The sequence below is a fragment of the Pipra filicauda genome, unplaced genomic scaffold (genome assembly GCF_003945595.2).
Source record: "Pipra filicauda isolate LSUMZ 115617 unplaced genomic scaffold, ASM394559v2 scaffold489_size442543_pilon, whole genome shotgun sequence".
NCBI classification, from domain to species: domain Eukaryota; kingdom Metazoa; phylum Chordata; class Aves; order Passeriformes; family Pipridae; genus Pipra; species Pipra filicauda.
Window position 1 is genome coordinate 225,126 of NW_024104630.1, and position 15,370 is coordinate 240,495.

Consider the following 15,370-nt stretch of genomic DNA (forward strand, 5'->3'; position numbering starts at 1 on the left):
GTTAACATGACTAGTATATATGATGAGGTGTAGTAAAACCCAGTTTTTGATTACTGCTCAATCTAAGTAAACAAAAGATTTTATTTAGTTCACTTTAAAATGTCTCCCAGCTGGCTCTGTAGTCCTAAAATTTTTGTTAAATTTGGCTCCCTTTACAACTGCTTAAGGTTGTAGGGCAGGTTTCAATAGTTTGGGGATTGGATTGGGTTTTTTTTAGACTTCTAAATTTTATCAAAATTTATGGCTTTGTTATCCCTCTGAGAGTCAAAAGACACAAATGCATTTTAGATAGATAGATAGATAAATAGATAGATAGGTAGATAGATAGATAGATAGATAGATACATACATACATACACACACACATATAAATTTACCTTGCATAAAAATTCAATGACTCAGGTAAACTTCTGGAAGAAAATCATTGTAAAGGGTGATTTTTGCACAGCTGGCTGAGTAGAAGTTGAAAGAAATTCAAGGTGGGTGGTCAGCCTTGCCTACTGAAATTCACTTATCCAGTCATCTGCTTCACCATATTTGGGGGTTTCCTTGCAAAATACAGCCCTGCTGGAAACCTGAGCATCAATTTCTGGCATGTTGCTAAATTGCAGCCTTTTTTACAGCCACACCAGTCCCCCCAGGCTCCATCCTAATGGAGTTTTTGGCTATGACCACAGGCATCTATGGAAAGTGGAGGTAGCTGTGGTGAAAAACTGCTCTTCACAAGGCTTTTGGGATCCATGGATGTGCTCACACATCCCTACCAAACTTTAGAGTGATAGACATGATGATGCAGAAACCATGTCAGAAACAAACTGTTCTATTTCAAGAGCATCTCATGAAGACTTCTGGCAATCCTTGGTGTTTCCCTCAGCCTCATGGCTTCCTTCGTTCCTCCACCTCAGGCTGAGGGAAATGTAAAGTTGTTAAAAATTGCAGCGTCAAGGCTAAGCCCCAGCAAGGGCTAACTTAAACCTCCCCTGGCACAATTCTAAAGCTCCGTAGGACTAAACAACCCAAACCCAAGCAACTGACACGCAGTAAATCATTTTCCTCCAGGTGGAATCACAAACAAAGCAAGGAGATGGACTGTGCAGCTGCACAGTGTCTGATCAGCTGGTGTGTCTGGGTGTGCACAGGGGGAAGTCCAACTCGAAAGGGAAGGGAGAAGGGGAAGGGGAAAGGGAAGGGAAAGTTGGGAAGGGAAAGTTTGGGAAGGGAAGGTTTGGGAAAGTTTGGGAGGGTTTGAGAAGGGAAGGGAAGGGAAGGGAAGGGAAGGGAAGGTTTGGGAAGGGAAGGTTTGGGAAGGTTTGTGAAGGTTTGGGAAGGGAAGGTTTGGGAAGGTTGGGGAAGGTTTGGAAGGGAAGGTTTGGAAGGGAAGGTTTGGGAAGGAAAGGTTTGGGAAGGGAAGGTTTGGGAAGGGAAGGTTGAGGAAGGGAAGTTAGGGAAGGGAAGGTTTGGGAAGGTTTGGGAAGGGAAGGTTAGGGAAGGTTTGGGGGAAGGTTTTGGGAGGGAAGGTTTGGGAAGGGAAGGTTGGCGGTTGGGAAGGTTTGGGACGGACGGTTTGGGAGTTTGGGGAAGGGAAGGTTTGGGAAGGTTTGGGAAGGTTTGGGAAGGTTTGGGAAGGTTGGGAGGAAGGTTTGGGAAGGTTTGGAAGGAAGGTTCGGGAAGGGAAGGGAAGGGAAGGGAAGGGAAGGGAAGGGAAAGGGGGAAGGGAAGGGAAGGGAAGGGAAGGGAAGGGAAGGGAAGGGAAGGGAAGGGAAGGGAAGGGAAGGGAAGGGAAGGGAAGGGAAGGGAAGGGAAGGAAAGGGAAGGGAAGGGAAGGGAAGGGAAGGGAAGGGAAGGGAAGGGAAGGGAAGGGAAGGGAAGGGAAGGGAAGGGAAGGGAAGGGAAGGGTAAGGCAGGTTTGGGTAAGGCAGGTTTGGGCGGGGTGGGGCGGGGCAGGGCAGGTTTGGGCAGGTTTGGGCAGGGCAGGTTTGGGCAGGGCAGGGAGGGTTTGGGAAGAAGGTTTGGGAAGGTTTGGAAAGGGAAGGTTTGGGAAGGGAAGGTTTGGGAAGGTTTGGGAAGGGAAGGTTTGGGAAGGTTTGGGAAGGGAAGGGATATCTTGAGATATTTATACCACTTATCATGGTACTTTTCTGCTATTTTATCTCCTATCATTTTCCAAGTGTTTTTTCAAACACCTCATAAGCACACTTCTAGTTTAGTGTTTGCACAAACCCACTCTTCGTGAAGCCAACACTCAAAATCACACTATTTGGCTGCAGTCCCTGCTTCTTTGGGAGAGTTATTAATCATGTAACAACATATAATCATTTGTCATAGCAAATCTATTTTTTTAAGCTTAATTTTTCTTCAGTGAAATACCACTAAAGCTTTGCTGGAATAGTTCATTGAGGCCCAAAACACCCTTGTCCTAGACCCATCTGCTTCTTCAAAAATATTTGAGTTGCTACAGCAGTGTCAGTGATAACTCAAACTATTAGACGATCTTCATGACATCTTAAAGTCAAATAAGTCTTAGAATACATAATTAGGGTGGTTACATGCACAAACATTGACATATATGGCACATGGATTTTTGCACATAGATCTGAATCTTCTGCTTTTCAACTATTACTCAGAAGACACAGAGTGGATTCAGTAATTGCAATTTAATGGCGTATTATTAACATCACCCTTTGACTTCTGAAAATAATAAAAAACACAAAATGTTTTAAATTTAGCTATAGGGGTTAGGAAATGAGATTGCTTTGGGTATTAAGAAACCAAAGCAACCCAGGGATAAACCAGATTCTCAGTTAAACCAGCATAAGGCTGCAAAAAACCCACTGCTGCAGACGGAATAACACAAGTGTGACTCTCTTTCAGACACAATTTCGTATAATGCATACAGAACATGAGCTTCTTTTTAGCCATATAATCACACGCATTTTGCTTTTAAAAACAGAACTTTTTTCATCCAAGGTTAGTTTTTTTTCCCCTTGGCAAAACTGAAATATTTGCTTTGAAAAAATATTTATTTATTTTCAGAAACACTTAGGATTTTTTTTAAAAAGACCTTTTTGTTGGACAATACCCGAGAACAAAGGTTTTCAATCAACTGCAGATGAAAATAGATTCCTAGCTGTGGTAAGCCCAGGACACCAGTAAAAATCAGCAGAGGGGGAGGTATTTTTGACTATGAACCCATTAGCACAAAACTCCATCCTGTACTAAAATGGTGACATGACTACAGAATTTGTTTACTTTTGAGAAGTTCTGTATGTGGACAGAATAAACTGAAAAATGTATGTGAGTCAAGAAGTCAAAAAATTCAATTAAAGTATGAAGAAATACATGTTTGAGTAACATTTTGGGTTAATCCTTGCCTGTCAGTTGGACTAAGTGTCCACAGCATTTCCAAAGGACTCATGAATTTTGCTTTTAATGCTCAATATTTGGCTAAACACATCACTGGAACTCACTACAAGTCCCTTTACTGGAGTAGTAAATATATAAGTAACCCCAGAATCATTTTAATCATCACTTCCAAGAAAGGAAAAAAATGTTTTAGACAAATACCACAATAAAATATGATCAAAAATCCCTATGCTGCTCTTTGTGCATATAGGCATATTGTTTCTTGCTACTTTGGAAAAAAAAATAAAATTACATCAGACACGGAAATTCTTGTCCTAATGCCAAAAAACCTCCCACTAAAACTATGGAACTCTTGTTTGATGAGGTATTGCATGAAAAATCCAAGATTTTGGTTGAAAATTAGAAATTAATGTTTCTTATGCAATCTTTGAGCTAATGCTCGGTATCAAAAAGTTAATGAAGTGCAGCAGAGGTAACACCAAAGCATGGAAGATAAGATCCCTCCTGACCAGGAATAAAATTCCAACTACATTTCTCCAACTCAGGAAGAAGAGAGTTTTCACACTGAATTCTCCTCATTTAAGCAAAAATAGTAACACACCACTGGTCAGAAAAGTCCTAATTCAATGAGCAGTTAAAAAAAAAAGACTTACTCCATAGAAAAAGATCAATAACTTCAGTTATTGAAGGAAACAGAAAACATGCAGCAAATATTTTGCATACATTCTCACTTGTGCCAGGAAAAAATCCACAAGTATCCTGAAAGACACTACGGGGTATTTTGTATATCATTGATTAAATTTATCACCCAACCACTTCCAAAAAGAGGGAGGTAGAAAAAGACTGGCTGGATTAGCAAGGATTAATTCAATCAGTAAATCTTAAAAGGTGAGAAGAACAACTACAAAAAAAAAAAAAAAGACCACTGAAAACTACATACTCAGAAAGTTACAGTCTGGATACACTCAGAAAACTTTGGTGCAGAAAACCACTTTCCTAAAAAAAAATTTAATTCGTATTGCATCACCATGTAAAAGACAGCTCATCTTTTCTGCATTAGGAATTCTTAAGGCTTTCTCCACATGCAAACAAAACTTCTAAAAGGATTCCTGTTCCTTAAAACAAAAGTATGAAAAACCACATTGTACCTATGACTAAAAATCCTTCATTTCTCTCATGAATAAACAAAGAGCTATAAGAAAGCAAGAAATGTGTAATCCCTATGTCTAAATCTGAGATGTTTCCTTGGATACAGTGCAAAAACAGCAGGGAATGTGTAGGCATCCTCTGAACAGTGTTTAATGTGAGGGCACTGTTCCTTGGAGGTCTAGAAAGGAATGTGGAAAAAGAAATTATCGTTCTATAATAAGACTTCAGGAAGAGCCAGAAATAGTGGCCTGAAGATCACTTATTAATTCAGTCTTAGCTTCTTGTTAAACTTTCTAAGTATCAAGTTTCAGCTCTGTTGGATATGGGGCTGGGGTTTTGTTTTTTTTTTTTTTTTTTCATTTTCCTTTGTTTTGGAAAAAGGAGAAGTGTGCAAAAAGCTTGAATTTATTACAATTACCTGTTTATTAGATCTTGCTTTCATACAGGGCATCATTGCTGTTGTATTTTAAGTATGATTTATATGAGATGGTGTACAACCTATTTTAAAAAGCACTCCACAGCACCGGTGAAAAACAAGTGTTCTAATATAGAAAAACTCCTACTGGTTGAATTAATCAATGGTTCTACCAGTTTGGGTTAAAGGTGTGACTCAAATGTGTTCTAAAGAAAAATAATCGTAATCATAAATAATCATAAAAAAATAATGATCCAGGAGCATCAAAAATGTTATGAAGACATTCTGATACCTCCTATCCTCACATCCCCACAGCAATTCTGCCCTCAATCACCTCATTGGAATTACTATGGTGTAATTACCCTTGGGAAGATGATATCAGAATCTGGCCATCTTAGTTGGAGTTTAACACTTCAGTTGCTTGAGACACAACAAGAGGAATGTGGCTGTCCCTGTGACAGGTTTTGTGAGTAACATGGAGAGTCTGGTCATTCAGGACATGAAAATTACTTCAATGCCTGTCAGACACTGACAAACCTGTTTCATTTGAAAATTAGAGTTAATAAGGAGACAAGCCCAGCTCTCCATTAAAAAAATAGGAGATTTTATGTTTAAAAAGACGGGAAATTGGCTCAGCCCACATGAGGCCACTCTTACTATTGCTTCAACATCCCACTAGAAATGAATTCAGGTCAGCCTACAGCATCTTTCCTCACGGTAAACCTTGATTTGAAGTAGGTTCTATGAATAAACAATAGCCTTTCAATAGCACATGCTCTTCATTTGAGGAAAAAACAAATGGTGATTTCAGCAAGTAAAACACCAAGTCTCCTCTCCTTCAGCAGAAGTTTCTCTAACACTGTAATTACTGCTTGTACTTTTTGAAAAGTACACCAATAATTGCCCCTAGCCCATGTGTGTACACCACAAAGTATGATATCCAGACAGATTATTTTCCATAGGGCATACATAAAATAATTTAAGAGAGAACAATGTAGGTACGGGTGCAGACAGATCCATGCTCCAAGCTTTTGAGTTGTCTCAATTGGACATGAGGAGCTGTCTGGAAATGGCATTTTGAGCCACACTTCTCCTGTCCCTTCACATCTTCATCTGCTCTAGTCATCCCAACACCCTCAGCCCCCAGGACAGAGCCAGAGTCTCTCCTCCCAGCATGGTACCAGTGCATTCCCACTCTCTCACACACATTCCCCTCAGAAGTGAGCAAAATGAAGGCTGAAAAAAGGGGACGTGGTTATTCTTTATGACTGAACAGAGAAACAAAAGTACCAAGGGATAAGTGTCAGGAAGAAAAAAGACCTATTCAAGCTAAAGACAATGCTGGCAAGAATAAACACGGGTATAAACTGGCCAAGAAGCAATTCAGGCTAGATGTTAGAATCAGGCTTAAAGAGAGCCATGACGGTCTTTGACAGTCCTCCAGAAGGAACTGTGAAGACAACAGGATTAAAAGAATTTTAAGGCAAGGCCTAAGATGGACCTGAAAAGACTCCATTCTACCTTCTTTGTTAAGGTTTATAACTATGACTCATTACCATTCTACATTTCATTCAAATTTCACATGCCCTCTCACATTGCTAAGGCAGAAATATGCATGTCAGAGAATTACATGTTGAAATACAAAGGTTTGTAACCTCTTTCCATAAAATTTCACATCTACAAAGCACAAGTTCCTGCAATTTCATTCTCTTCAAAGTTGGAAGGGACAAGAAACCAGACAGAGCTGATGTGAGTCCCAGGGTTCAATAAGTACTTTGAAACACATTTCCCTAAGTAAAGACTTTTAAATGTCTCCAAAAAATGCAGGTGTGCAAATTACTCCTGATACAGATGGGAGTTATGTTTCCAGCATCCCCTCAACCACTGTTAAACAACACCCCCACAAGCATTTTTCAGCTCATAAAAGCTTTATGAGCTGAAAAGTTCCTTCAGGTTTGGGTTTGGGTATTTTTTTTTCTTTTTTTCCAGCTGCTAACCTAATACCTTCCAGCACCAGCATCAGTCCTCACCACTACAACACACGGAGCTATGAGGATACAACAGGGCACAAGTTGGCAAGTTTTGCATCCTCGCAGTGAAAGACTAACTTCTCTGTCACCTCTGATGACATGGAAAGCTGTTCAGGTGGTAACACTTCACAGTGCAGGGGATATTTTTCTTTCTCACTTCCACAATATGGTCATAATCCCAAGGGAATAGCCTCCAGTTCCACCCAAGCAGATGAAAGTCCCAAGCTCCTTCCATTATGAAACATGTCCTTTTTGTGGCATAAAAAGAGACGTTTCCCCGTGTACAAATATATTTTCCCCATTAATTGAAACACCTGCCCATGTGCCACAGGCTGTCAGAGAAAACACATCTTATTACCCTCATTAATTTGTGCACCTGTCTTACGCTTGACCACATGGAATTGCAAGGATTGATTGTACAATACATTTCCTCAGTGAAAACTGCTGTGTTCTTACACAAATAAGCAGCTTAATCTATTCAGCTGTGTGTTCTTTCTTATCAGCACTTGAAGGCATTTTCCAGAATTTAAGCTAATGAGCTTGACCTTCCACCAGGACTCCAAATTACTTCTGTTTCCAGGCTATTTATTTTTTTAATCTAAAAGTAACTGAAATTTCCTTTATGAAAGTTTTAATTGATTGCAAGGATACATTTTGAAGGCCAGGAGTATAGCTATTTACCTCTTGGATAAGGAAAGTAGTCCTCTAGGAGAAACTCTTTCTGGTCTAATAAATGTAAGGGCTTAATATGCTAAAGAAATGAAAATATTTAATATCAAGTTTCAGTTCTATATTGTGCACTTCATACTAAGGAGGATGTGTGTCTAAGACAGACTAATATCCTTGCCACCATATTTAAATCAATTTAACCCAGTCAACATGCAACAACTATCCAGTGCAGCTTGAGTCTACAGCAATAATGAGGAATAATATATCCCCCACATTCCATACATCCATAACACATTCCATACACCAGTAGCACATTCTAGGCAAAAACTTCAAAGCGCCTCAGCAAAGTTGGTGCCAGTTCAGGGAGGGTTTGAGAATGAGAAGAAAGGCACAAAAAAAATCCTTCCTACTTCTCCCTCTACCTGTGCATGGCCACAGGTGGACTCACCAGAGCCAGTGCTGCTCCCCCACACTGCACAGGAGGTAGGACACACACCAAGAGCAAAGGGGCCCCTGTTCTCCATGGGATACACTCTGTCCTGCTTGCTGGAAACTGCTAAAATTGTCTGCAACCCTCAAAAATCCACCCATTTACTGAGACCCTTTGCTCCCACGTGGAATATAAAACACTGCTCCTGACTAAGAAAGCCTAATAGCACCTCCATGAAGCACTTAAATATTATTATGCCTGAGCTACAGATGGCAAATGGAGCTGCAGAGAGTAATATTCAGCTGTGCTGGTGTAACAGCAAGTTTTTGCTGTAATTGAGTGACACGGCTGATAGGAAACAAACCGCGGTGCTGAATTTCTGCTCCACCATGAAACTGTTCCTCCTGGCAAAAGTTGGATAACAAGGAGGGGAAGAAAGAGGGGGAAAATTAATCTCATAAATGGTTCCAGCACTTGTGCATACACAGAAATGAAATTATTATATTAATTTATACGCAATGCCATCTATACTGCAAACCTCTCATTATTATTCCTATTTGAAACAGTTGTTTTTTGAAGGGCTTTGGAAAGCAAGCTATCTTTTCTCAGGAGGCACTTTTGGACTCTTGACTCAAAGATCAAGAAGACCTTTGCATATAACATTCACTAATTAATTTTAAGAATGCTATATTACCTTGAAACACGACAAAGGAGGAAAAACCTTTGTTTTATGAGAGAGATGTAAGGATGAAAACCGTATTTCTAGTTCTCATCCAGCTGAGAATAAAAAGCCAGAGGTACAGTTTATGTAGTTCCTTATGAATGAGGACCAATTCTCAAATAAAGAGTGATGGAATACGAAGTTAGACCATGTCCTAGTGAAAAGCATATATAGTAATTTTTGCCAAATTTGCTCCTCTTCACCACTTCCTATGCACATTTTCTTCAGCACAAAGAAAAGTTTATGGACTGAGGAACAATGAAGTGAAAATGAGCTTGACAGGATTTTTCAGATGCAGTCTTTCATTTCTGTAGAAACAAAAGAAAACACCAATCCAAATTCTCGAACAGAATAAATCTTTGGCCTCTCTGACTTAAGCTGTGGTAAGTAAGTAGGTATAGGGTGTCTTTTCTTTGTGGAAACATAAGTGGTGGAATTCTCACTGATGGGGTCTGAAAACAGAAAAATAAAGAAAACTTCATTTTAACCTTGCACTGGATACAGGAAGTTCCCTATGTTTAAAGAGAACACAAATAGTGCCATATTGAGACTTTAATATTATTTCAAGAAAATAAGGGGGTTTTTCTATGCTCATAGACTAAATAATTTTTAAAGGTAGATTTTTTAAGGATGTATAATTTAGGTCTGCTTAAAAAGATGCTGACACATAAGCACATATGTAGATGGGAAATGTATGCAGAGTTTTGAAAGTTTGTGAAGATGAAGAAAACAAATCCTGGAGAAAGTTTCGCCTAAAGACCTGATCACCCAAGGGAAAAGCAAGAGTAGTTATGAAGAGGATTTAAGTATTGATCCACTGTCCCTTAGATAATCCAGTTTGAACTAAATCCTGATTTAATGAATCACAGTACACACATAATTCTGGGAAAAAAAAAGTGTAAAATAAGACTGTCCTTGATGTATATGCAGAGAAATCCTACATCCACATCCTTCCAAATCATCCTTCTTCTCTCCATCTCCTTGGAATATGCAGCTACCCAGTACAACCCACTCTCCCTTTTACAATAAACCATAGTATAGCTAAAAAATCTAACAGGAAAAACACTACACAGTGCAACTATTCATTTTTAAGTCAAATTAATCAAATTTCCATGGGTACAAAAGTATTTATCATGTGGCTTAACTCTAGTCTTCAGAAGTTCCCCTTCTGCTCTGACTTACAGGACTTGTCTCACTACAAGACACTGATAACACATAAAGCTTCAGACAAAATAATGATAATATACCACAGAAACAAAAGGAGTGTTTAAATGTTAAGACAACAGAACTATCATTTTCTGAAATAGAAGGTCGTTGATATAATTTGTGCAGATTTACAACTTGTAAACATAAAGTGGGATAAAAAGCATCAAGTGAATAAAGATACAAAACCACTGCATGAAAAGTCCAGCCAGGATAGGGCATATCTCAAGGGAACCACTGCTGATTTTTAATTTCTGAATGGAACTTTACCAAGCCCAAACCTGACAAAATCATCCGAGACTCCCATAAATTATGGATTCTGCTGGATGAGTTCTTTAGAGAACCAGTTAGAAAACAGTTTCTTACATAACCATTCAAAAGCAGTGCATGTGGTTAAGGTATATAAGACATAGGATCCATTTTTACTGTCTTCCTTAAAAAAAAAAAATATTATGTAGCTATAAAATAATTAAACAGAATAAAATATTTAACCTAACAACATTCTGTGCTTTGTCCTGCTTGTCAGTTCTTTTACATTTCATTTTAAAAAATAAGGTTTTACCAAGACATCTTTAAATAGTAGTCAGTTAACAGGCTTCTTTATTGTGAAATTGCATAGCCTTCAGCTATTGCATTATGGAGATATAATCAACATAAAACCCAGCAGTTCATTACTACTTTAGAAGTTTCTGTTCTGGATACCCATGGAATTGAAGCTACATACACATGTACAGAACCATCAGCCAAAAAATGAGGCAGAATTAAAAATTATGTCAATTTGCATCACATATTCTCTAAAACCGATTTTAAAAAATACCATGATATGATACAAAAACATGAAAAAAAACCCCTTTCCCCAAATCACAGGAGGCAGTAGAGTGCTTTAACCATTTTTTAGCTGACTCCACTGTACATGGCATTGTTAATTGCTACAGACTAATGGAATGTTAAAATAATCTGGCACTTTGTTTAGGACTAGTAATGGATGGAATGGAAACCATGAAATTAAAATGCTTGTTTCACAGATAGCTGAAGTTAAATCAGTGACTTGATAATGTTAAATAAGAAAACTAGACTATAGCCATCATGACTTTTAAGAGAAAATACCAGAGTTTCATATTCATTCTTACATAGAAATTAATCTTACTGCAAAGCAAATGTAACATACATTTGTGAGGACTTTTTATTGGATAGGAAAATAGACCTACCAATGTTCAGTAAGTTGCTGTCTAGATAAAACTGGTACTTTGCATCCTTCAGTGATCCAAGCAACATCTCCAATATATCCTAAAGGACACCTCTTTGTTATGACAAACTGTCCATTCTGGTGGACTGCAGGTCTAAAAGGCAAAATCTTACCTGTGTCATTGCCTGTGATTTGAATAACATACATTCTTATGTCATTGTCAGGGTGTGAAGTAGAAGGAGACACCTCCCGATGTTGCAAAGCCTCTGTGGCCTCCTCCACCCTGGGTGGTGCTGTTGGCCATACCACTGCCGTGGCTGTGGATGCTGTGAAATATTCCTTGTCGATCTCCGGCTCTGACGTCTTTCCTGTCAGATCCTCATCAGCAGTGGTTTTACTGGGAGAAACAGACTCATCAATGATGATGATGTCATGGCTCGTTACCTCCTCTTCTTCCTCAGGGATGATACGAGGGGACTTTTGAGTGACTAAATGTTTGGATGCCAATGTGGGCTGAGTTTTGTCTACAGCACTAGTGGAACGTGTTACACCGGTGAGGACTGTAGCCTTATCTGTTGCAGTAGCTGCAAATATTGGCTTGATTTCTTCAGGTTCCTCAGTCATTCCTGAACCTTCTGTGGTTTGGCTTGGAGAAGCTCCCAAGGTCATATGAGTGATGCTTTCCACAGTGGAACGGCCTGTCAGCACTGTATGAGGGGGCAACACAGGTTCCCAGGTCACTGCATCCCTGTCTACTTCCCTGCTGGGAGTTCCTTGGCTTTCCTGGGCACCAGCTGTCATGGGCATTACCTCAGTGACCTTCTGCTCTTCATCAGTAGCAGTTTCAGCTTTTGGAGACACTGTGAGGTGCAAGGTCCTGGTGCTGATTTCATCAGGTCCCAGAACTCCTCCATGGTCTGTGAACTCTACTGCAGGCACTGGTACTTCTGTTTCTGGGTATGTCTCATCGTAGGCTGAACCTGTCTCATCCTGCTTCTCATTAACAGGTGTTGGAGATGATTCAGATCCTGGTGATGTCCTTTGTTCATGTGGTTGGACAGATGTCACAGATAAGGTTGACTCTGTGGTAGTTCCTGGCTCATCTTGATCTTTTGTGGAGGGTTCCTCTGGGAACACCTCCCTGTGTTTTGCAGTTGTTTCTGATGCTTCTGTATGAAAGATACCATCAAAAGGAGTCTGATCAGTAACTGGCATATCTCTAATGACCTCACTCTCTACAGTAACCGGAACTAGGGAAGCATCATGTTCTTTCCATGGGATTGCAGTATCTACCTCTGTTACATCTGTAAATACAATAGTTCCATTTGTCCCTGATGTTTCACCTCCTTCATGCTCAGTTACCCCTACAGTTGTGGCCATAGCACTTGGCCATACGTTTGAGGAGCTAAAGGACCCTATTGTTGCACTACTTTCTTCCACTGGTATTTTGGATACTGTGGTCATTTCCAAATCCAAAGAGCTGCTTGTGTGGGAGACACCTGTAGTATGTCTACTCTGACCAAAATCAGTTGATACCACTTCTTCATCATTCGTGGTCTCCCCTGGCTCCATGCTTGTCTCAGTTTCATCTGTAACTGCTGAAATTGGAGCTCCTGGGTGTACTGTATATTCTGCAGTCTGCCCTGAAAATGGTGTAGGCTCCATTCCAGAGACACCCTCCTCTGTACCTAACTCAAGGATTCCCTCAGTGTGAGATGACTCCTCTGTCATATACCCCTGATATTCATCTGTTGGCAGCCATGTTTCAGGAGCTGGAGGAGCCTGTGTGAATTTCTCCCTTACAGAACATCCCTCAGACTCTGCTGCGGCACAGGGAGGGATGATGGCTGTGGCAAGAGGGGTCTTAATGTCCGTTGTTCTCATTTCTGGCTCCTTTGTTTTTCCCTGCTCCTCTGAAAAGGCTGACGCTTCCATCTGCTGAGATGAAGAGATAACGAGTTTGCTTTCTCCCAGGCTTGGTGGGGGATCAGTGCTTCCTGAGGCAGCCTCACATTCTGTTTGACCAACACATGATACAGAAAAGGATACAGGTGTCCCAGGTGACAGGGTAGGCTGCACATCTCTCAGGTCCTCTCTGCTTCCTTGGGCCGATGCCTCACTATCAAATGCCATTGCAGAACTAAATTTAACAAGTGGTGTTGACCCACTTGCTGAAGAAAATTGTCCAGTGGTTACTGCATGTTCATCTAAGAGTGTCTCTGATGCAGCAGACTGTTCTGATTCTGGGACACTACCTGTAGCCGTGCCAGAAACTCTGTCAGGCAGAACGGTGTATGTGCTCTCACTGCCCTCCCCCTCTGCAGTAAGATCATACTGATCAGTGAGCAAAGCTTTAGGGATTACAACAGTTGTAAGTCTCTTGTCAGATTTTGCCTCCATTGACTTTTTGGTGGGTTCTCGTGTTGAGTGGGCACCATGATACACATTCTCTTTTGTTAGTGAAAGTGAAGTCCCTGACCTGGGAGACTCTTTCCGGGAAGTCAGTAACAAGCTATCTGTAGCTGTCATCACAGGGCCCACTTCTATTTGCTCAGTTTGATTATCAACATCATGGTTTTGTGTGTCTCCTGTGTCAGCATCTTCCCAAAAACCAGTAGAACTCTTATCTACAGCTGTGCTATCCTGAAAAATTACAGAGGTCAAGAAAGCGTCCTCAATGCTTTCAGACCTACCTTGTTCCTCAGGCAGTTCTGCTTCAGAGTAAGTGTGGTCCAGCTCCAAAGCTGCAGATGTGCTCTCTGTTAGCTTGGGGAAAACATATTCAGTCCTTCCCAGTGTATAGTAAGTGCTTATTTCGCCATCTGTAACAGTCTGAGGTAGAAGGGTGGTTAACTGAATGTTCTCCATAAGCACCTCCATCTCCCTTTTTGTTTCAGCCAGTTCAGTAGTCATTTCTGTGTCTTCCTCACTCTCAGGGGTTGTTTCCTCCCAGACAGGGGCCTCTGTTTGGGTGTCAGGCACTTCAGTAATCGGAGTCTCAAAGACAGGAGGTTTGAAGGTAACTTCAGCAAGTAGCGATTTCACGCTGTCAGTTTTCAGAGATGTAACGGGCTCAAAAGTTGTAGGCTGTGTTGTGACTTTTTTACCTTAAAAAAGGGGGGGGGGGAGAAAGAGTTAAGGAATCATTCAATCAGAACACAAATGACTGTTACATTAATTCAGTTTGAGCATTCCCAACAAAAACTAAATGCCACACTGAGAAATAAGTGTAAAGGTAAAAGGCTTTAGATAGTTGTTAAGAGCTTTGAATGACACACAATAACACAATATTAAGGTGCAGAACATCTAACTCAAAGTCAGATGAAGTGAGAAGAGTAGCAGTATTCTCCATATTTTTTTACTTATGTAATTACTTCTGGAAGTCCTTGTGCTACATGAGTACCCATCAGAGAGCTCAATGCTGATCTGGGAATATAAAACTTTATTTCATGATATCATGAATGAGTGGAGCTGCAAACCTCTGGGTTTTCTTCAAAGTTTGCTGCAGCATCCAACCCAAATGCATAAAGGGACTGTAAAATTGCTTTAGTTTATTTTCAGCACATAATTACAAATTGCAAAAAGGAAACCTCACTGGAGTGAGAGAGTGGCTAATCAGTAGGATCAAGCATGCCATCAAAAAGTACTGCATTTAAATTCTGCTGAGAGAAATTTATTATGGGGAAAGGTGAGAATGGTAAACCAGACATTAAGATCATAAACTTAATACTATAGTGATGTTGATCTTTGGAAAACACTTCAAAGATCTGAAGTGTTCTGAAACTACTCCACACACAGAAATGCTTCTATGGGAGTGCTGGACATGAAAAGGCAGAGTGTTGAACCCTCTGGATGGTGGCCAGAGTAAGGGGTTAGCTGTCCTAGACCCACAGGAGACACAAAGGAAGGTTCTTCAGTGAACCAAATTGAGATGTTTTAAAGAATCTTGTTGCCTCGCTCCTTGTCCACTCCTTCTATCCCAGATTTCCATTACTATCTGAGGAGAAAATGTGTGCCAGCACTGCGAGGCCTGTCAGCAGATTTTAAATTCCTGTAAAAGGAATTGCTCTGAAAACAGGTTTTACTTAGGAAAAGCCCAGGGTGGGAACATCTTCCCTTCTGCCAGTCTTCCAGATCAGGAATCTTCAGAGGGGCAATAGGAGCATTCAGGTGGAAGATGTGAATGTCTTAAATAAGTGCTGTTA

At 40.4% G+C, this 15,370-nt stretch overlaps 1 protein-coding gene across 3 annotated transcripts in view; it reads right to left on the reverse strand.

Annotated features, from left to right (window-relative positions):
• The window catches only part of LOC113983427 (versican core protein), a 98,729-nt gene that overhangs the window by 38,494 nt on the left and 44,865 nt on the right, over positions 1-15,370 (reverse strand). Inside the window, exons 7-8 of one of the 3 annotated variants that reach the window (XM_039386514.1) lie at positions 13,859-14,272; positions 11,339-12,334 (exon numbers count right to left, since the gene is read on the reverse strand). In XM_039386514.1, the coding sequence (XP_039242448.1) occupies positions 11,339-12,334; positions 13,859-14,272 (1,410 nt within the window). Of the gene's footprint in view, positions 1-11,338; positions 14,273-15,370 lie in introns of all 3 variants that reach the window. The other 2 variants (XM_039386515.1, XM_027712537.2) reach the window with 2 other exon arrangements.